Source organism: Crinia signifera, chromosome 4, assembly GCF_055691185.1.
Source record: "Crinia signifera chromosome 4, ASM5569118v1, whole genome shotgun sequence".
Classification (NCBI taxonomy): Eukaryota; Metazoa; Chordata; class Amphibia; order Anura; family Myobatrachidae; genus Crinia; species Crinia signifera.
Genome location: NC_139220.1, coordinates 198,778,451 through 198,802,132, shown reverse-complemented (window position 1 = coordinate 198,802,132; position 23,682 = coordinate 198,778,451). Strand labels below are relative to the sequence as shown.

The 23,682-nt window shown below is 45.1% G+C and overlaps 1 protein-coding gene across 1 annotated transcript in view; it reads left to right on the top strand.

Annotated features, from left to right (window-relative positions):
• The first annotated feature begins 231 nt into the window (after positions 1-231).
• The window catches only part of ITIH5 (inter-alpha-trypsin inhibitor heavy chain 5), a 104,815-nt gene continuing 81,364 nt past the window's right edge, over positions 232-23,682 (top strand). Inside the window, exon 1 of the mRNA XM_083183389.1 lies at positions 232-488. Coding sequence (XP_083039515.1) covers positions 369-488 — 120 coding nt within the window. The 5' untranslated portion in view covers positions 232-368. The remainder of the gene's footprint in view (positions 489-23,682) is intronic.

Here is a 23,682-nt window from a genome sequence, read left to right as displayed (position 1 = left end):
GTATAACAAAAGCTGCACGGATCTATTTGCACAGAATAAACAGAATTTTAGCACAGCATATATTTATTCCCTGGATGTCAATTTATAGGATTAAAATAGGACATTGTCATTTGCAAAGGCTTCTGGCGTCTTACTTCATGGCTGTCATTGACACAGCTCTTTCTGCTTGTATGCTGTATGATGTAAAGGACACTGGTGAAGTGCAGAAGGGGTGGGACAGTGCCTGCCTCTTTCTCCAGTGTCTGAGGCATCTCAGCCAGCTGCAGACTGGCAGGTTCCCACTCTGCATGTACTACAGTCTAAAGTCCCAGCACTGCTGGAAAGAAGCTCAACTTTCCCTGGGAGAATCACTTCAGTAAGGATTAAACATGATCATCCTGCTTGGACTCCTCGCCCTATGTATTTCTGCCTCCCTGGGAGATCATGGACATAAGATAACTGAAAACAACTCAAAAGAAGTTTCTATGACAAAAGGCATTGAGGGAAAAGTAAGTACCAGATAGGCTATTATATCCTATCGTTACCGTGTTTGTTGATGAACTTCACATAAAAAAGACAGATTTAATTAATGAGTGAACTTGTTCTACACTAGAGGAATATAATTTCTGGAATCCTATATTATGTGATTCGGAGACAAGCACACATGTATATTTGTATATTACAGTGAATTGAACAGAAGTATTTTGTGTATTATCAAATGAGCATTTTTATTGCATAGATAGACTTATGTTTTGTAAAATGAATCAGACTCTTGGGATAAAGAATTCTGCATGTAATGTACAGCACTGCTCCAGCTAAACACCACGCCGGTGCAGAGCCGCAACTAGACTCCGTGGTCCCTGTGCCAGAAAGGAAATTGATGCCCCTCCCCTTTATTTTACCACTAGGGACATAGGGTGCATGCCCCAATGGGGAAGAGGCATGACAAAACTGATCCCAGAAATAGCCCATGTTAGGATGCCCCTTCCAGAATTATGGTATATGGTCAGTAGGTCGACACTTAAGGTTGACACACGAAAAAGGTCAACGCACCAAAAGTCGACAGAGTCAAAAGGTCGGCACACGCATTAGGTTGACATTGGAGAGGTCAACAGTCAAAAGGTTGACATGGGTTTTTCAGTAGGCATGTGCCTACCAGCGGTATTTCATGCCCTACCATCCACTAGGGCGTGGGTGGAGACTATAGAAGTGTGCCAAGTGCTGCGAGGCACCATTCCCGAAGCTTGGCGAGCGCAGTGAGCCATTCAAGGGGACACGTGCACTTTTTTCAATGTCCATGTTGATTGCAGTTTTGCTTTGGGCGCCAATTTCATGACTACATGACAATGGTCGACATATGAAAAGATCAACATGAGTTTTTCACAATTTTTGTCTTTTTCATTCTTTATGATCCACATGGAGTACAATTGGGAATGGTAAAGCCCAGAGCATGGTGAGCTAAGCTAGCCATGTGAGGGTGCACACTACACTAATTAACAGTCCATGTCCACACTGACACCAGAAAACCCTTGAAAATGTGTCATGCGTCAACCTTTTCCAGGTGGACCCATTGCATGTCGACATTTTGTCTGTGTTGACAAATTGCATGTCGACTTTTTGTTGTCAACCCTTTGACTGTCTACCTCAACACTCAAGACCTTTCAATCCACACCCAGAAAGGATGTGGTTATCTTTTCAACATTTAAGGTGCGTACACACGGGGGGGGGGGGGGGGGGGGGCGATTTTGTGTAATATCGCAGGAAATATGGTCATATTGCCCGTGATGGGAGTGTGCACCGGCGATATATCGCCGGGTGCGTGCTCCCGTTGTTACCCCTGCAGGGTTGCCGACCCTCCCGGAATTTACGGGAGTCTCCCGAAAATCGGGTCCCCCTCCCGGTCCCCCGGAAGGGTGGGCAACCCTCCCGGATTCAGGGGGGACCCCCGCTGACCCTCAAGTCGCGGCATTAAAATGCCGCAATCCTCGGGTCTCAGAGGAGGGGGCGGAGCTAAAACGGCAAAATCGCGTCATTTTAGCCCCGCCCCCTCCACGGAGATCCGTGAATTAGCTGCTTTACCAGCATGGGGGCGGGGCTTAGTGATGTCACTCGCAAGCCCCGCCCCCCGAGTGTCTGCTGAATCTCTCCTCTCCGGGCTTCTCCCGGAGAGGAGAATCTCAAAGTCGGCAACCCTGTACCCCTGTGGTGATCGCTGGTCGCAGGAACATGCTCCTGCGACCAGCTGATTACAACTGCCGGGCTCCCCCCGGCAGTTTCTTTTTCATCAGCGACCATCTCTGGTCGCTGATGAAAAGGAGAAACAGCAATATATCTCCCCCGTGTGTACGGGGCTATAGAGATAGATAGATAGATAGATAGATAGATAAATAAATATATATAATTATTTTTCTTCACTTTATCATAGCCATGCTGAATTGTTTCTAAAGGAATGGAATAAGCTTCCACCTACACTAGAGTTTGCTGTTTGAGTACTCTGTGCTGCTGGAATAAGGCTATTATTAATAGTTTTTACACAAGAGAACGGTGCTATTTCTAGAGAGAGGTGTAGTGTGACAGGATCTACATTGCTGCAACAATCAACACCGCTACCTTTAAACAAATGTGGCATGTCTGGATATGCTCCGATCTGGTGTTTTCTGCTTTCTTCTTTGGAAATACTAACAGCACCAAGTGTTTATTATTGCTGTCATGAAGGAGAACCTGCCGATCCTTACAAATATAAAAAGGTGTTTTTGCATTATACTGCCACTGAGAATCTATTATAAATTGATACATTTAGAAACTATTTTTTCAGAGATCTGTGCATAGGTTGACCACTATTGGTCCACAATCAAAAGGTCAACGTGAAAACTGTCGACATGCATTAGGTCGACATGGTCAAAAGGTCGACACAAGCAGTTCGTCGCTGTGGAATAGGTTGACATGAAAAAGGTTGACATGAGTTTTTCGTGTTTTTTTTTCTAAAAACTGTGTTTTTTTCATACTTTACTACACATGTGGGAGAATATAATAGTATGAAACGAGGCACCGTGCCCGAAGCACAGTGAGCGAACGTGGTACACGGTAAAAATCTGATGTCGACAATAGTGGTCGCTCTAATGACTGTCAAACTAATTACATGGGTGGGGCGCGGATCGACACTCCCCCTACCAAAGTAGCAATGCTCCAGTGCCTGCTGCGTAGATAAGTATGCTTACAGAGGTGATAGCGGCTGTTCAAACTGTCAACAATTAATTTAATGACAAAAATGGTGCATGGTAAATCCCTACGTTTCAGGGTGCTCAACTCCTTTGTCAATGTGCATATATATCAGGCTTGCCTACCCTCCAGGAATTGGTCACTTCAAACTTCGTGAGTGCTGGTCTGTTTCCTACCCTGGTTCCCAGGATAGGTAAGTGCTGTTTATCATTATCCATTGTGGACCTTGCACCACTCTTTCCTACATGTACCTGAGTGCCGTTTTGAACTACTTCAATATATATATATGTATATATATATATATATATACATACTTCCCAAATGTGATTCAGCGCCCTTTACTCAGAATCCCAGGGGATTCTGTTGTACGGCCAGACGGTCAATCAAACTTTGAAGATTTTAATAAATTGTTATCTTGGAGAAATGACGTATGGACTATCAGTTGAGTAAAGGGCGCTGAACCACATTTGGGAAGTGTATGTTGTATGTAAGTTACCCGGCTCTCGGGTAACATTGTGGTATAGCAGCCTCAGTATATATTGTTAAAAGAAAGTTCTTCTGTTTGATATTGTTAAGCGCGTCGTGGAGTATTGTGTTATATATATATATATATATATATATATATATATATATATATATATATATAACACAATACTCCAATATATATATACTTTGTTCTTTACATAGCTGAATGTGCTGACAACAAAATCACACAAAAACTATCAATGGAAATCAAATTTATTAACCCATGGAGGTCTGGATTTGGAGTCACACTCACAATTAAAGTGGAAGAACACACTACAGGCTGATCCAACTTTTATGTAATGTCCTTAAAACAAGTCAAAATGAGGCTCAGTAGTGTGTGTGGCCTCCACGTGCCTGTATTACCTCCCTACAATGCCTGGGCATGCTCCTGATGAGGTGGCGGATGGTCTCCTGAGGGATCTCCTCCCAGACCTAGACTAAAGCATCCGCCATCTCCTGGACAGTCTGTGGTGAAACATGGTGTTGGTGGATGGAGCGAGACATGATGTCCCAGATGTGCTCAATTGGATTCAGGTCTGGGGAACGGACGGGTCAGTCCATAGCATCAATGCTTTCATCTTGCAGGAACTGCTGACACACTCCAGCCACATGATGTCTAGCATTGTCTTGCATTAGGAGGAACCCAGGGCCAACCGCACCAGCTTATGGTCTCACAAGGGGTCTGAACATAATTTTTAATAGGCATCATGGTGTTTGGCATAATACGTAATGGACATTATGGTGTGTGGCTTAACATGTAATGGGCATTATGGTGTAAATTTTTAATGCGCACCTTTCGTGCGCAATACCCCTGTTTATGAAGCATATTGTGAATTTTTGCTAAATCCATTTGGTATATTGTGTATTTTGGCTCAACCCATGTGACAAAATGTGAATTTTGCCTTAATCAGTGTGGCATAACGTGAATTTTGACTCAATCCATGTGCCATAGTGTGAATTTTGGCTTAGTCAGTGTGAATTTTGTCTCATTCCATGTGGCATAATGTGTAAGAGGCAAGTACAGTATAAGGGGGTTCCTATTGTGTTGCATGATTTGTATAAGGGGTATATGGTGTTGTAAATTTAGGTGACCACATAAAAGGTGCTGAAATGTTGTCTACCAAGTTTTGTCTTTCAGTATTTTTTTTATGACTGGAGTGTCGCCTCACCCCGCAAGTATCATAGGACACCGGCGTCCTGCGGGTGCACATTTGGAGGGCACCCGGCAATATATCTCCCTGCGTCCTGTGAGTGTTGGAAATTGTAAACATATATATATATATATATATATATATATATATATCAAACCCCAATATTCCTCCACGCGCTATACACAGAAATATATATATATATATATATATATATATATATAAACAATTGTACAAATTGGCTGCCCAACCACAATGCTCCCCGAGGGCCAAGGGAACAAGTACCACAATCTTCTCCCCAATAGTGGTGAGGCGCCAATCTGTCGATGTACAGTCCTTATGAAACCAGCACTTTTAAAATAATGGCAAAAATTTCATCCAAGCAATTAGGTAATGAAGGCTAAAAACTATTAACCTGCCGTTCTTTCCCGCCTATCAGCCAACGCGATTAAGACACCCTGGAATAAACCCCCCATTTAAACCAAATGATCACAGGGAAGGGAGGGAGGGAAAATTTCAGCAGGAAAGAGAGGAAGACTCCTCCCTTTCCTGACCCAATATTCAGCTAACTCTGCCATTCCCAAGCACCTTATTGGATCTCCGAGTCACATGCTCCCCAAGGGTCACACACACAGCCTGGGATGTTTAACCCATTCCATGGCTAGTGCTGGCATTACATTAATCTGAAGGATCAAATAAAGCAATTGCTTGGATGAAATTTTTGTCATTATTTTAAAAGTGCTGGTTTCATAAGGACTGTACATCGACAGATTGGCGCCTCACCACTATTGGGGAGTATATATATATATATATATATATATATATATATATATATATATATATATACACACAGGAAAGGATGCTGGTGGCACTCACAGACTTTTCAAATCAGGGATGCAATAATCCCAAATAGGCAGGATGCGTTCAATGTTTCGATTTATTATCGTCTTCAGGAACAACCTGAACAGTTGCATACACAAGTTATTTATGGGTGCAGGGGACACCATGTGCGCCATAGAAGGGAGGAGTGAGTGTGTCATCAGAGGCAGACCAGGCTGCCCTCTATGACATCATTAATTGAACAATCACCAGAAGGAAAAAAAAACGATATTTACATATTTATAGAAAGAACATATCATTGCAGTCAGTGACGTGCGGTGAGGTCATTGCCTGGGGAGGCACTGACCTCACCAGCACCCCCCCCCCCCCGCGGTGCTACATATGCAGCGGCCGCCGGTATATGCGACCAGGGGCGGATTGGGGACTGAAAGTGGCCCTGGAAAATATCTGGAAGTGGCCTCATGTGGGCGGCACCAAATCAACAATTGGCGGAGCCTAATTACAAGGGGTGTATCCTAGCCTGGAAAAAGGCATGCCCAATTCATTACACATTGTGCCCAGGTAATGGCCATTACATATTATGCCACACAGTAATGCCCATTGTACCACACACCATAATGCCCATTACACATTATACCACAAACCGTAATGGCCATTACACATTGTGCCACACAGCGTAATGCCATTACACATTGTGCCACACACCCTAATACCCATTACACCACACACCATAATGCCATGTACACATTATACCATACACCGTAATGCCCATTACATGTTATACCACACACTTTAATGCCCAGTACACAGTATACCACACACTGTAATGTGCATTACACATTATACCAAACACCATAATGCCAAGTACATGTTATACCACACACTGTAATGCCAATTACATATTATGCCGGGGGTTTCATGGCAAAAGATGCATCTTCTCCTAGTAGTACATTTTATTGCCGCTAACATGCATAATGCCCTGCGAGGATACACTTACACATAATGCCCCCTGCAGTGCCGCTTACACACACAATGCCCCTTGTAGTGCTGCTTACACGCATAATGCCACGTGAGGTGCAGCCAAGAGCCCTGTACATGTGCGCAAGTCCCTGACAGCCCTGCCCTTGTCAAGGGACAGCTGTCACTCATAGTTGCTGTCCCTGCTGCACTCACAAAAGCTGCATATATATGTTGAGATGAGCAGGACCCACACCACTACCACCAAAAGACCCGTGGACACAGATTCAGACTGCAAACTTTAGCAGAGGCACAGTGGTGTAGCCAGGAGTCCACTACAGAGAAAATGTCTAGGAGGAGCAACAGCCCGTGCAGTCATATCCTTTCCTAGCTGGACCACGCGAATGTAGAAGCACATACACCCGCTGCTGCCTGCTAGAGGCATGCAGCAATATATTTTAAACGCAATGCCCATTACACATTATACCACACATTAACACTATAATGCCCATTACACATTAGACCACACAAGGTAACGCCCCTTACACAATTATGCCATACTTTATAATGCCTATTGCAAATACCACATGCCGTAATACCCATTACACCACACACCGTAATGCATATTGCATATTATGCCACATAAGTGTTCGTCAGGACAAAAAGGCAAAGGTAACAAGTCAACCTGCTAAGTGTACATACTGTGAATAAATAGTGTACAAAATTTATTCACAGTATGTACACTTAGCAGGTTGTTACCTTTGCCTTTTTGTCCTGATGACGGGGGCATGACCCCCGAAATGTAGACAGGCTATGGAATAAAATTCCTCCAGTTTTTTTCACCTTCTTCAAGCCTCTGAGTGCCTTTGTCTCTCTGAAATTTATATATATATATATATATATATATATATATATATATATATATACAACTTTGGGATAAGCGGCACTCGGAATAAATAATACACAACAGCAGATGTTTAGGGTCCCTAAACACCTGCTGTTGTGTATTATTTATTCCGAGTGCCGCTTATCCCAAAGTTGCATACTAGGACCATAACAGGCCCTCTGAGGGCACCGGAGCAAGGAAATCTTTGCACATTGGAGCGCTGTCCACTACCCCGTTACACTTAAGCCCTGTACACACGGTGCGATGTATCGCTCGGTGTCCCGTTTGCATCAGCGACCAGAGATGGTCGCTGATGAAAAAGAAACTGCCAGGGGAGCCCAGCAGTGGAAATCAGCTGGTCGCAGGAGCAAGCTCCTGCGACCAGCGATCACAAAGGGCAGAAAATGGGAGTGTGCACCCGGCGATTTATCGCCGGTGCACACTCCTATCGCTGGCAATATGGTCGTTCAGCGACCATATTGCCAGCGATAGTTGCAATAATCGCCCCCGTGTGTGTGCACCTTTAGTTCCTAATGAAAATTGTATGTTTGCAAATGAAATGTTGAACAAAACAACCTGTGCCTTGGCTCTTATTTCTATGTGTGGAGTGTCGCTTACATTGCCTATATATATATATATATATATATATATATATATATATATATATATATATATATATATATTAGTGGGGGCAGAATGAAGAAGTTGAACTGTAGTATATTAAAGACTGTGTATACATTTTTTTTTTTTGTAGCGTTATAAGAATATATAATTTATGTCTTCATACCTAATAGAAGCAGTCCATCATCAGGTGCAGTCAGTGGTGAAAGCAGGTCCTCTGTGAAGTCTCTGCCACGATGTTAGTGTTATGTGTGGTAGTACAAATGGGGGGGCTTGCATGCCATTCCCAGTGTGCGGCAGCGGCTGTGAGTTAAAGGAGGAAGTGTCCCCCCAGGGCAGGCGCTGTTGATCACAGGCGCAGCTGACAGCCTGCTTCGATCTTCACTGAACTGCGGCTGCACGATCAGCATGGGGCGGCGCGGCAGCAAGGGGGGGCATGTCCCCCGTGTGCGGATCGGGCGCTGCTGGTGCCAGGCGCAGCTGCGCGATCACAGCGGTAGACGGGCAGCCAGCTCTCCTGTTCCCTCACCCTTCCCCCTGGCCATAGACTAGGCATGGAGCGCCCTTAGGCAGTACATTTTTGCGCTGGGGCAGAGGAGCCGTGGAGAGTGGAGACCTGACTGGCTGCAAACCCCCCCTTCCCTCCCACCACCCGGCAGACTCACCTGTCCTCGGCGGTGGCGGCGGCCAGTCCTCTCGGCGGGTGAGTGACTTCTTCTGCTTTCTCCCTGCAGGCGCCGGCCGAACTCCCCGCTGCCCGCGCTGCTGCATGTGTGATTGGACAGCGGATCCAGCACTGGATCTGCTGGCCCAATCACATCTGGGGGCGTGCGTTTATACTGGTGCCGCTGTCATTGCGGCATCAGTATAAGTGCCGCTTCCCCATTAATTTTCAATGGGCTTTTACAGCCCATTGCTGCGCCCTGCCCCCTGCCCACCCCTACCCGCCCCCCGCTGCCCGGTGTTTTAATGAGAACAGCGGGAGGCACCTCTCCCGCTGCCTCCCACTCTCACATGCAGCAGTGGGAGGCAGCCGGAGAGGTAGAAATGATGAAAATAGTAAAAGAAGATATATAAATATCTTCTTTTTATTATTTTCATCATTGTGACAGGGGAGGCTCTGCCTCCCCTGCCTCCCCTGACTGCACGTCCCTGATTGCAGTATACAATTTTTAACAGCGCGTGCATGTCATCACAGTAGAAAGGCAATGTAACAAATTACCAACTTTGTGGCAGACAGAAACATTTCATTATAATGCACAGGGGCGGGCTGGGCCGGGGGGCAGGGTGCCATGTGCCCCCCGGGCCGCTCAATCTAATGTGTGCGGGCCGCCTGTTTGTTTCTGAGGCTGCTGTTGCAGCCACGGCTAACCAGTCTCCGACTGGTCTTCGGAAACATGGCTGCCGGCCTCCTGCACTGAGGACGTCTAGTGCAGGAGGCTGCTACAGAGAGTGGCTTTGGACTCTCTTGAGGAGCTCAGACCTCTGTGGCTGCCAGCAGCTGCTGCGCCTGTAACACACTCACTGCATTACAGGCAGCAGCATGGACAGTACAGAGGATCCCTCCCTGCTGCTCCTGTTCAGCGTCCCTGTAGGGATCGGAAAAGGGGCGGGGCTAACGTCCGGAGGGGGCGGAGCTACACGACTGTGAAGGAGATGATGAGCTGCCAGCCTGAAGTGCCCTGAACCAGGTATGTAAAATGTGAGTGTACTTTAACTGGTGTGGGCATGTGTACAAGCAGTGCTACTAGTGTCGGCAAGTGGTGTGGGCATGTGTACAAGCAGCGCTACTAGTGTCGGCAATTGGTGTGGACATATGTACAGGCAGCGTTACTAGTGTCGGCAACTGGTGTGGGCATGTGTACAAGCAGCGCTACTAGTGTCGGCAACTGGTGTGGACATATGTACAGGCAGCGTTACTAGTGTCGGCAACTGGTGTGGGCATTTGTGCAAGCAGCGCTACTAGTGTCGGCAATTGGTGTGGGCATTTGCACAAGCAGCGCTACTAGTGTCGGCAACTGGTGGGGGCATTTGTACAAGCAGCGCTACTAGTGTCGGCAACTGGTGTGGACATATGTACAAGCAGCTTTACTAGTGTCGGCAACTGGTGTGGACATATGTACAGGCAGCGTTACTAGTGTCGGCAACTGGTGTCGACATATGTACAAGCAGCGCTACTAGTGTCGGCAATTGGTGTGGACATATGTATAATCAGCGCTACTAGTGTCGGCAACTGGTGTGGACATATGTACAAGCAGCGCTACTAGCGTCAGCAACTGGTGTGGGCATATGTATAATCAGCGCTACTAGTGTCGTCAACTGGTGTGGGCATATGTACAGGCAGCTTTACTAGTGTCGGCAACTGGTGTGGGCATATGTATAATCAGTGCTACTAGTGTCAGCAACTGGTGTGGACATATGTACAGGCAGCGTTACTAGTGTCGGCAACTGGTGGGGGCATATGTATAGGCAGCACTACTGCTGTTGCGTCTGGTGTCAGTGTGGGTGTTACGTATAAGCAGCACTACTACTGTCAGAAACTGGTGCGGTTGTTATGTATAGGCAACGCTACTATTGTCGGCAACTGGTTTGGGTGTTACGTATAAGCAGCGCTACTACTGTCAGCAACTGGTGTGGGCATTATGTATAAGTTGTGATACTACTACTGTCGGCAACTGATGTGGACATTATGTACAATATAAGTTGCGCTGCTACTGTCGGTAACTGTGTGCGATATATATATATATATATATATATATATATACACAGCGCTGCTACTGTCGGTAACCCTGGGCCATTATGTAGTCATATGCAGGTGTACTCGGGGCATTGCGTGGAGCATAATGTGTGTCGTAATATCATATGGGCATTATGGTGTGCAGCATATTGTGTAAGGGGCATTACGCTGTGTGGCATAATACATAATGGGCATTACTATGTGTGGTATAATGTGTTATGGGCATTACGATGTTATTAGTACTTTTATAGGGCCACGCCTCTTCCCCATGAAGTATCGCTCCTACATTTTGCCGCGCGCCTTCGGCGCGCACTCTCCTATTTTTAGTGTGGTTGTGGGGCAAGCACCAATTTCCTTTCTGGCACAGGGTACCAAAGTGGCTAGTTATGCCACTGGTTCTGGCATAACTAGCCAGGGTGAGCATCCTGTGGGGCTCCTGATATTATACTGGGGAGCAGCCTGTGGTGTCCTATTATTGTTTTTTTTTTTTGTTTTATTAATACATATACGAAAAACCTCCATTTAACGATGCGCTGTTACTTATGGGCCGGTGCTCTGGACTTGCCCCCCAGGCTAAAAGTTGCCAGCCAGCCCCTGATAATGCAACAGCAGCAACATGTGTTTAAAGCAGTACATCAGTGCATAATTGCAAACATGATGTTTGGGTTCCAATTATTCAATTAGGTGTTTTAGTCTACTGCCAGGGCGATCCTGTGTCGGATCTAATCAATAGAAGCAATTAAGAGATAAATTCTCATTCAAACCGTGCAGAGACCGTGTTAAGCCTGTGTATCCATTTGGCTTCCAAACATAACAATTTGTTTGCTCTATCACCACCCCTCTTATCCTCAACAACCATGTCTATCATTTTGTACTTAAGAGAAGCTAGGTTGTGTCTGTATGCAGCAAAATGTTGTGCTACAGGCTGCCTACCAAAGCCATTTTAATCGCGCTGCAGTGCTGAGCCATCCTCTCCTTAAATTGACAGGTGGTCTTCCCTACATAGTAGGGACCACAGGGACAGCGCAAGAAATATACCACGTAACGGCTTGAACAATTAAGGACGTAGTTGATTTTAAAGGTGGTGCCTAAATGGGGATGCACAAACGTATTTCCAATCTCCAAAAAGGAGCAAGTTGCGCATCCCTGGCATCTATAGTTGCTGGGTTTTTTGGTTAGAAAGTGTGCTGCAGGGCAGGATTTGGATGTTACATCCGTGTGCACCAGAAGATCCTTAATATTCCTGCCTCGACTGTAGCAGGGAAGCACGGATTTATCTGAGATGCTAGATAGATTGCGATCAGCTTGTATCACTGGCCAAGCTCTTTTGCCAGTGTTTATCAGGGATTTGCTGGCCATTGTGAAGGTATTCACCCAAGTAACAGAATTGTCTTCTTTATTGCATCTGGTCTGTGTCATCTCCTGATTGAGTGATGCCAGAGCTTTAGTTCTGGTTGACTTAAGCTGTGAGGAGTTTTATCCTTTTTGCAAAAATTTGTGTGTAATTTTGTCTAGCTGATCATCCCTGTCTCTCTCATCGCTACAAATTCTAACAACTCTGAGGAATTGTGAATAAGGCAATCCCGCTGGGCGTATGGTGATGTCATCATAGCCTGATAATTGTTTCGGAGCCAGCCTTTGGTTCCTTGTGAGATTTTTCTGTGCATTATCAGTGGACTTTATCTCACTATCACTGTGATGCTGCAGAGTCTGTGTGAAAGCATTAATGGCCGGGTTGATGGAAATGGGTTAAAATCGAGATTTCTGCTTAACGGGAACTCTCTCACCAGGTGCATCGGAGGTTTCTTTGTCATTATAGTACTCCCTCAGTCTAAATTGTCAGTTCAATCTGCAGACATCAATCCTGGATTCCAAGGCATCAGGCATATTGGTGCGGACAAAGTTCAAACCTTTCTGCAATACGGAATGTTCGTCAGGGGAGAAGGTTCTAGAAGATGATGTTATAGACAATGTTTATGCTTTTGTTTTCTTTCCTCGCTTCCCTTTGGTTTTGTCGGCCTCGGCGGGTTCTTCGATTGTAGTTCCCAGCAGTGCCCTCGTTTTTACCCCTAAAGGGAGAGCTCCTTGCTGGCCTCTGCGACTGGTGCTTGGGGCGTCTGATTCGCTGTTAGAGGCAGCACTGGATGATTCCGTGTCCAGCGGGAACTTTCTTGCCCGTCTTTTGCGATATTTCTGCCTTTGATCTTTATTATGTGGACCCTGTTTCTGTGTCCAGATGTAGACCCGGCCCTCTTCGTAGTCACGATTGACCGTATTCAGTTTATTGGTTTTAAATCGTATGAGGTCTGCTTTATACTTGTCGACCTGTTGACTAAGTTTGTTGAGCCACTCTTCAGAGGGATCAGATTGCAGTTGTTGCAAACAGGTTGTTTCCAGGACCTTAGTCTAGTCACGTACCAAGGATAGCTCCCTTGCCGATTCTTCCACCACCAGCAGAATGAGGTCGAACAATGCTTTATTCAAGACAGCCACCCATCTGCGGCAGAAGTCAGGGTTCAAACGTCCTATTGTGGGGGCATTACGTATTCTAAACCCCCTCGGAATGTTCTTGTCTCTGTAATAATGAGAGAGCATTATTCTGTGTAGCAAATAATCAACCTCTCTTTTCTTGAGGCGCAAAAGTTGTTCAAAGGATATCTCCGCAGTGCTGGATGTCTCGGTGGTGGCAAGTCTCTCTTTGAAGAGGATGCAATCCGCGTCTTTTTGGGAGAGAGATAACGTTTCTCCCTGCAGGAGCGTTAGGTTCCTGAAACCTGCGATCTCCTCCAGGATGGGTTCCATGGGGTGTTGTGTTGTTGTATAAGCGAATGCATATATATGCATTAAACTGGCTACTTTCCTGTGACCGTATAGAGTGGACTCAATCTTAAGGAGGTAACCCAGATTTGGGACACCGGAGTGCCGGGGAAGATATTGTGTGTGCGTGTGTGTGTATGTGTATGTATATATGTGTGTGTGTGTGTGTGTGTGTATATATATATATATATGTGAATATATATATATATATATATATATATGTGACTTGAAAACAGTTAATAAACTGAAACCTCGTCATATGGAGTAGTCATCTTCTTTATTCGACCTGTTTTGTTAGTCTGAGTGCCGCACCTCTACCTTGGCTATATATATATATATATATATATATATATATATATATATATATATATATATATATATATATATATATGCCATTGCACTCTTTGGCTGGAGGGAGTGTGCATATATATCGTCCGATGCTCTCAGTGCTGGTGATACATGGTCAGCACTGAAGCCCAAAGTCTGCAGCTGCCACTGGAAGGTAAGTATATTCTATTTTCCCTATTTTCTGTGCCAGGACCTTGCATATGCCAACCTCTTTGCCATTTTCCACCCTATACTAAACCCTTTGTATTTTTCCTATGCCAGCCCCTTGCCTTTTCCAGGCATATATAATTAGTTGAAAGTATTTACACACATAGAGACACACCCAAGAGCAGTCCACCCAACCAGAACACTGGTCACGCCCCCCACATTATTAGGTGCTGGCCACAACCCCTATTATTGCGCATAATAGGCCCTTGATAATTTTCTGCCCCAGGGCCATTTAGACCTTAATCTGGCACTGTGTGCCACTGCTGTGGGGAGAGTGGCTGCATACTCTTAAGGATGGTGGCTGTGTACCCCTGCTGTTGGGAGAGGGGCTGTGTACCATTCCTAGCAGTGGCGTAACTATAGCTCCGCAGCCCCCGCGGTGGCGGGGGGGCGCAGAGAAATTGGGGGCGCCGCCGGGGGGGGGGCTGCGGGGCTATAGTTACCCGCGGTCTGCGTCTCACCGGCTCTCTGCCGGGACCTGCCTGACCGTCACGGTCCCTGCCGGCTCCTGCTGCAATGAAAACTGACAATTAGAAAATGGCTGCCCCTATACTGCAGACAGTTTTCTGTCTGCAGTATGGGGGCAGCCATTTTCTAAGAGTCAGTTTTCATTGTAGCAGCAGGAGCCGGCCGGGACGTGACAGTCAGGCAGGTCCCAACAGAGAGCCGGGGCGAGACGCAGACCGCGGGTAAGAAGGGGGGGGCAGGTTAGGTGGGTGGGGCGCCAAATAAACGTGCGGCGGGGGGGGGGCGCTAAATAGTTAGTTACGCCCCTGATTCCTAGGTGGATGGGGGCTGTGTGCCCCTACTGTAGAGAGACAGGCTTTATTCAAAAGTAGCATGTATTCAGAGCATGTCATCTAATTCTTTTGGGACAGCCATCCTGTCCTCAGGACAATGCACTTAACCCCTTCCTGACAGAGCCAGTTTTTGCGTTCCTGACAGAGCCCTTTTTTTCAAATCTGACATGTCTCACTTAAGTGGGGATAACTTTTTTTTGCTTTTACTTATCCCAGTGATTTTGAGATTGTTTTTTCGTGACACATTGTACTTCAAATTAGTGGTAAATTTGGGTCGATACAGTCTGTGTTTTTTTGTGAAAAATACCAAAATATCGTGAAAAAATGGAAAATTTAGCGATTTGCAAAATGTTAAATTTTCTGCTTGTGAGACAAATAATCTTACCACTCAAAATAGTGAATAACTAACATAGACCATATGTCTACTTTATGTTGACATCATTATTTCAACTTCCTTTTAATTTTTTGGGACACTAGGAGGCTTACAATATGAATAGCAAATTCTCAAATTTTCAAGAAAATTTCAAACACTGATTTTTTTAGGGACCAGTTCAGTTCTGATGTGACTTTGAGGGACTTGTATGTGAGACACCCCCATAAATGATGCCATTTCAAAAACTGCACCCCTCACAGTATTCAAAACAGCATTTTGGAAGTTTGTTAACCCTTTAGGTGTTTCACAGGAATTAAAACAAAGTGTAGGTGAAATTTCAAAATTTCTTTTTTTTTGCAGATTTGCAATTTTAATACATTTTTCTAAGGAACACAGTACATTTTACTAGAGAAATGTGACTAAAAATTGATTCCCCCAATTCTTTTGTTTTCATAAATATCCTATATGTGGCCCTAGTGTGCACGGTGACCAAACCACAGGCTTCATAATAGAAGGAGCACCTACTTGATTTTGGAGCCTCCTTTTTATGAGATTATTTTTTAGGCACCATGTAGGTTTCTAGGCACCATAAGATGCTAAAAGTTAGGAACCCCCCCACAAGTGACCCCATTTTGCAAACTACACCCCTCAGGGAATTCATCTAGGGGTATAGTGTACATTTCAAACCCCCAGGGGTTTCACCAATTGTGGTACAACTGGGCAGTGAAAATGAAAAATTATTTTTTTTACACAAAAATACAGTTCTGGCTCCAAATTTGTCATTTTCAGAAGGTATGAAGGAGACAAAGCACCCCAAAATCTGTGCCCCAATTTCTCCCGAGTACGGCAATGCCTCACATGTGACCAAAAAATACCAGTTGGGTGCATGGCAGGACTCAGAAGGGAAGGAGTGATTTTTGGATTTTGCAGCTCAGATTCTGGTGGAATTTTGGTGGGTGCTATGTCGCATTAGCAAGACCCCCAAAGCACCAATACAGTGGAACCCCCCCACAAGTGACCCCATTTTGCAAACTACACCCCTCAGGGAATTCATCTAGGGGTATAGTGTACATTTCAAACCCCCAGGGGTTTCACCAATTTTGATACAAGTGGGCAGTGAAAATGAAAAATTACATTTTTTTACACAAAAATGCAGTTCTGGCTCAAAATTTTTCATTTTCAGAAGGTATGAAGGAGAAAAAGCACCCCAAAATCTGTGCCCCAATTTCTCCCGAGTACGGCAATGCCTCACATGTGACCAAAAAATACCAGTTGGGTGCATGGCAGGACTCAGAAGGGAAGGAGTGATTTTTGGATTTTGCAGCACAGATTCTGGTGGAATGAATGGTGGGTGCTATGTTGCACCAATACAGTGGAACCCCCCCACAAGTCACCCCATTTTGCAAAGTACACCCCTCAGGGAATTCATCTAGGGGTATAGTGTACATTTCAAACCCCCAGGGGTTTCACCAATTTTGATACAAGTGGGCAGTGAAAATGAAAAATTACATTTTTTTACACAAAAATGCAGTTCTGGCTCAAAATTTTTCATTTTCAGAAGGTATGAAGGAGAAAAAGCACCCCAAAATATGTGCCCCAATTTCTCCCGAGTACGGAAATGCCTCACATGTGACCAAAAAATACCAGTTGGGTGCATGGCAGGACTCAGAACGGAAGGAGTGATTTTTGGATTTTGCGGCTCAGATTCTGGTGGAATTTTGGTGGGTGCTATGTCGCATTAGCAAGACCCCCCAAGCACCAATACAGTGGAACCCCCCCACAAGTCACCCCATTTTGAAAACTACACCCCTCAGGGAATTCATCTAGGGGTATAGTGTACATTTCAAACCCCCAGGGGTTTCACCAATTTTGATACAAGTGGGCAGTGAAAATGAAAAATTACATTTTTTACACAAAAATGCAGTTCTGGCTCGAAATTTTTCATTTTCAGAAGGTATGAAGGAGAAAAAGCACCCCAAAATCTGTGCCCCAATTTCTCCCGAGTACGGCAATGCCTCACATGTGACCAAAAAATACCAGTTGGGTGCATGGCAGGACTCAGAACGGAAGGAGTGATTTTTGGATTTTGCAGCTCAGATTCTGGTGGAATTTTGGTGGGTGCTATGTCGCATTAGCAAGACCCCCCAAGCACCAATACAGTGGAACCCCCCCACAAGTCACCCCATTTTGAAAACTACACCCCTCAGGGAATTCATCTAGGGGTATAGTGTACATTTCAAACCCCCAGGGGTTTCACCAATTTTGATACAAGTGGGCAGTGAAAATGAAAAATTACATTTTTTTACACAAAAATGCAGTTCTGGCTCAAAATTTTTCATTTTCAGAAGGTATGAAGGAGAAAAAGCACCCCAAAATCTGTGCCCCAATTTCTCCCGAGTACGGCAATGCCTCACATGTGACCAAAAAATACCAGTTGGGTGCATGGCAGGACTCAGAACGGAAGGAGTGATTTTTGGATTTTGCGGCTCAGATTCTGGTGGAATTTTGGTGGGTGCTATGTCGCATTAGCAAGACCCCCCAAGCACCAATACAGTGGAACCCCCCCACAAGTCACCCCATTTTGAAAACTACACCCCTCAGGGAATTCATCTAGGGGTATAGTGTACATTTCAAACCCCCAGGGGTTTCACCAATTTTGATACAAGTGGGCAGTGAAAATGAAAAATTACATTTTTTACACAAAAATGCAGTTCTGGCTCGAAATTTTTCATTTTCAGAAGGTATGAAGGAGAAAAAGCACCCCAAAATCTGTGCCCCAATTTCTCCCGAGTACGGCAATGCCTCACATGTGACCAAAAAATACCAGTTGGGTGCATGGCAGGACTCAGAACGGAAGGAGTGATTTTTGGATTTTGCAGCTCAGATTCTGGTGGAATTTTGGTGGGTGCTATGTCGCATTAGCAAGACCCCCCAAGCACCAATACAGTGGAACCCCCCCACAAGTCACCCCATTTTGAAAACTACACCCCTCAGGGAATTCATCTAGGGGTATAGTGTACATTTCAAACCCCCAGGGGTTTCACCAATTTTGATACAAGTGGGCAGTGAAAATGAAAAATTACATTTTTTTACACAAAAATGCAGTTCTGGCTCAAAATTTTTCATTTTCAGAAGGTATGAAGGAGAAAAAGCACCCCAAAATCTGTGCCCCAATTTCTCCCGAGTACGGCAATGCCTCACATGTGACCAAAAAATACCAGTTGGGTGCATGGCAGGACTCAGAAGGGAAGGAGTGATTTTTGGATTTTGCAGCACAGATTCTGGTGGAATGAATGGTGGGTTCTATGTTGCACCAATACAGTGGAACCCCCCCACAAGTCACCCCATTTTGCAAACTACACCCCTCAGGGAATTCATCTAGGGGTATAGTGTACATTTCAAACCCCCAGGGGTTTCACCAATTTTGATACAAGTGGGCAGTGAAAATGAAAAATTACATTTTTTTACACAAAAATGCAGTTCTGGCTCAAAATTTTTCATTTTCAGAAGGAATGAAGGAGACAAAGCACCCCAAAATCTGTGCCCCAATTTCTCCCGAGTACGGCAATGCCTCATGTGTGACCAAAAAGTGGCAGGACTCAGAAGGGAAGGAGTGATATTTGGATTTTGCAGCACAAATTCTGGTGGAATGATGGTGGGTGCTATGTCGCATTAGCAAGACCCCCAAAGCACCAATACAGTGGAACCCCCCCACAAGTGACCCCATTTTGCAAACTACACCCCTCAGGGAATTCATCTAGGGGTATAGTGTACATTTCAAACCCCCAGGGGTTTCACCAATTTTGATAAAACTGGGCAGTGAACATGAAAAATTACATTTTTTTACACAAAAATGCAGTTCTGGCTCAAAATTTTTCATTTTCACAAGGAATGAAGGAGAAAAAGCACCCCAAAATCTGTGCCCCAATATCTCCCAAGTACGGCAATGCCTCACATGTGACCAAAAAATACCAGTTGGGTGCATGGCAGGACTCAGAAGGGAAGGAGTGATTTTTGGATTTTGCGGCTCAGATTCTGGTGGAATGAATGGTGGGTGCTATGTTGCACCAATACAGTGGAACCCCCCCACAAGTCACCCCATTTTGCAAACTACACCCCTCAGGGAATTCATCTAGGGGTATAGTGTACATTTCAAACCCCCAGGGGTTTCACCAATTTTGATACAAGTGGGCAGTGAAAATGAAAAATTACATTTTTTTACACAAAAATGCAGTTCTGGCTCAAAATTTTTCATTTTCAGAAGGAATGAAGGAGACAAAGCACCCCAAAATCTGTGCCCCAATTTCTCCCGAGTACGGCAATGCCTCATGTGTGACCAAAAAGTGGCAGGACTCAGAAGGGAAGGAGTGATATTTGGATTTTGCAGCACAAATTCTGGTGGAATGATGGTGGGTGCTATGTCGCATTAGCAAGACCCCCAAAGCACCAATACAGTGGAACCCCCCCACAAGTGACCCCATTTTGCAAACTACACCCCTCAGGGAATTCATCTAGGGGTATAGTGTACATTTCAAACCCCCAGGGGTTTCACCAATTTTGATAAAACTGGGCAGTGAACATGAAAAATTACATTTTTTTACACAAAAATGCAGTTCTGGCTCAAAATTTTTCATTTTCACAAGGAATGAAGGAGAAAAAGCACCCCAAAATCTGTGCCTCAATATCTCCCAAGTACGGCAATGCCTCACATGTGACCAAAAAATACCAGTTGGGTGCATGGCAGGACTCAGAAGGGAAGGAGTGATTTTTGGATTTTGCGGCTCAGATTCTGGTGGAATGAATGGTGGGTGCTATGTGGCATTAGCAAGACCCCCGAAGCACGGTGAAATTATGAACCTAATATTCCATAGATGTGTGGTATATTTTAAAACACTCCTTTATACATAGGCCGGGTTTGTCGGGGCAAGTGTCACACTGGAAAATAGTTTGCTTTCTTATTCCCTTTTTATAGCAAACTTTGCACCTTTTTTGTGTCCTGCCCTTTTTTCCAGTGGAGGGGATTTCATCAGGAAAATGCTGCCCTGGTACAATACGGGGGCCAGTACTAGAAGTACTGGGGCCCTCTGCCTGCTGGTTCCCAAATATTAGGCCCTTTATGACTTCCTCTTGAAAGTGCATAAATGTCCCCCTCTGGCCGGTAGAACGGAATAGCACGTAAGCGTTATACAGTGCCATCTGGATGATATACACGGCCACCTTCTTGTACCAGATTTTTGTTTTCCGCAGGGCACTGTACGGCTTCAGTACCTGATCTGAAAGATCAACTCCGCCCATGTACCTATTGTAATCCAGGATACAATTAGGTTTGGAGGTGTGGGTACTGGTACCTCGTACAGGGATGGAGGTGGTACTGTCTCCGTGAATTGTTGTCAGTATAAGGACATCCCTCTTGTCCTTATATTTGACCAACAACATATTTTCGTTGCATATTCCCCTGCTTTCACCCCTTCTCATTACTTGGGCAATGTGCGTTTTTGGGAGGCCTCTTTGGTTCTTGCGCACAGTACCGCAAGCTGCTGTACCTCTTGAACCAAGGGCCTTAAACAGGGGGATGCTGGTGTAAAAGTTATCCACATAGAGGTGATAACCTTTATCCAGGAAGGGGTGCACTAAATCCCAGACAATTTTCCCACTAACACCTACGAGGGAGGGGGGGCATTCTGGCGGTTCAATTCTTGAATCCTTCCCTTCATAAACCCTAAACCTGTGGGTGTACCCTGAGGTGCTTTCACACAGTTTATACATTTTTATGCCATACCTTGCCCTCTTACTGGGAAGGTACTGGCGGAATTTAACCCTTCCTTTAAAATGTATAAGGGACTCGTCGATACAAATAAATTTTTCAGGGATGTACACCTCTTCAAATTTGGCACTGAAATGATCAATGACCGGCCTGACTTTGAATAGCCGGTCAAAGGTGGGATCATCTCTGGGTGGGCACTGTGCATTATCGGTGTAATGTATAAATTTAAGAATTGTCTCAAATCGAGTCCGGGTCATGGCCATACGGTAAAATGGAGTACTGTACAGAACATCTGTACTCCAATATTGCCTAATTTCTGGCTTTTTTACTATGCCCATATGAAACACCAGACCCCAAAACGTCATCATCTCTACTGCATCTACAGGGGTCCACCTAGCAAATGATGACGTGGGGTTTTGAGCAATAAACTGCTGGGCATATAAATTACTTTGGTCCACCATTAAATTTATAAAATCATCAGAGAAAAATAATTTGAAAAAGTCAATTTCTCTGAGACCTGTGGAATCAAATTGGATTCCTGGCATGGCCAAAAACTCAGGAACCTGGGGCTCAAAATTGTCTGGTGGTGGGGTCCATACGAGATCAATTATTGGGGGGGGGGTCTCAGCTGCTCTACGGGGGCGTCTTTGAGGGGGTCCCTCATCACTAGAGGAGGAAGATGAGGTTAAGGCGAATCCTTCAAATTCCCCGCTTGCATCACTGGCTGTGTCAGAGTCAGAAGCAAGCATGGCATATGCCTCCTCCACTGAATACATTCTCCTGGATGACTGGGAGGACATTTGGGGGGACATTTGGGAGGACATTTGGGAGGACATTTGGGAGGACATTTGGGATGCCATTTTTATTTTTGTGTTACTGGTAGTGAAATGTTTCAACACGTGTATAGTGTAGGGGGGGGTACAAACTTTATTTCAATCCGGGGGGTATGTAGTGTGTAGTGTGTATGTGGTGCAGAAAAAAAAAAATACTTTATACCAATAAAAAAAAAAAAAATGAGGGGGTTAAAAATAAAAAATGTAAGGGGTTAAAAAAAAAAAAAAAGGTCCTGCGCCAAAAATTGAGCACAGATGTTGGTCAGTAACGTCTGTCACTGAACAGCGCTCAAAGGCAACAGGAATTTGATCAAAAAAAAAAAAATAGATCAACCCTGTGCCGAAAAAGATGATCAGTGATGTACGTCACTGATCAGCGCACAGCGGCCACAGGACACCCACAAAATCACAGTGTGTGTAAAAAAAAAATTAAAAAAAGACCCCACAGCACACACACAAAAAAAAAAGGTGATCAGTGATGCGACACTGATTACCAGTGAGGTGCAGCAGGTGCACAACCTTTGGTGCAACTGACAGGTATATATAAAAAAAAAAAAACCTCTGTACCCCCAAAAAAGTTGCTGATCACCTCAGATATAGTGATCAGCACAAAAGGCGGGGGCAGCAGACACAAAATTTAGCACTCTCTATCACTCTCTGTCACTATCTCTCTCTATCTCTCTATCTCTCACTATCTATCACTCTATGACACTGCAGCAGCAGCACTGACAGGTATATCTATATATAAAAAAAAACCTGCGCCCCCAAAAAGTTGCTGATCAGTTAATTTATACTGATCAGCACAAAAGGAGGGGGCAGCAGTCAGTTATATAAAAAATATATAGCACAATCTGTCACTATCTCTCTCTATCTCTCTCTCTCTATCTCTCTCTATCTCTCTATAACTATCACACTGCAGCAGCACAAAATATAGCACTCTGTCACTAGGCCTCTCTATCTATCTCTCTCTCTCTATCTCTCTCTCTATCTATAACTATATCACACTGCAGCAGCACAAAATATAGCACTCTCTGACACTATCTCTCTCTCTATCTCTCTCTATCTCTCTCTATCTCTCTCTATCTCTCTCTATCTCTCTCTATCTCTCTATCTCTCTATCTCTCTATCTAGCTAGTACACTGCAGCAGCACAATTTCACAGGAAGGCACAAGTAGCAACAGGATCCAGGAAGCAGTGATGAAGCAGCGATCAGGTAAGTATGGAGCAAGTATGGAGCAAGGTTCTGGTCAGTATGGCGGCAGGGGGGGTACGGTGACCGCACTGCACGCTATTCCAGACCGGAATGGCGTCTGCAGTGCAGTCACCGTTAGTTTAAATCCCCCTCCTTGGCTGTGATTGGTCCGTCGGTCCGACGAACCAATCACGGCCTTTGGGGGCGGGCGGGGTGAGGTGGGGTGACACCAGTGTCACCCTTACACCCCGCGGTGATTGGTGCTGTACTTTACAGCACCAATCACCTCTGATCCCGTGTCACCGGCGAACGTTATTCGCCGGTGACACAGGAAAACGCTGTGAATGGCTGTTCACACTGAACAGCCAATCACAGCGATCGCCGACGGGGGGGCGGCATCGCAGCCCCCCCTGGGCATGCACGGACATGTCTGCTG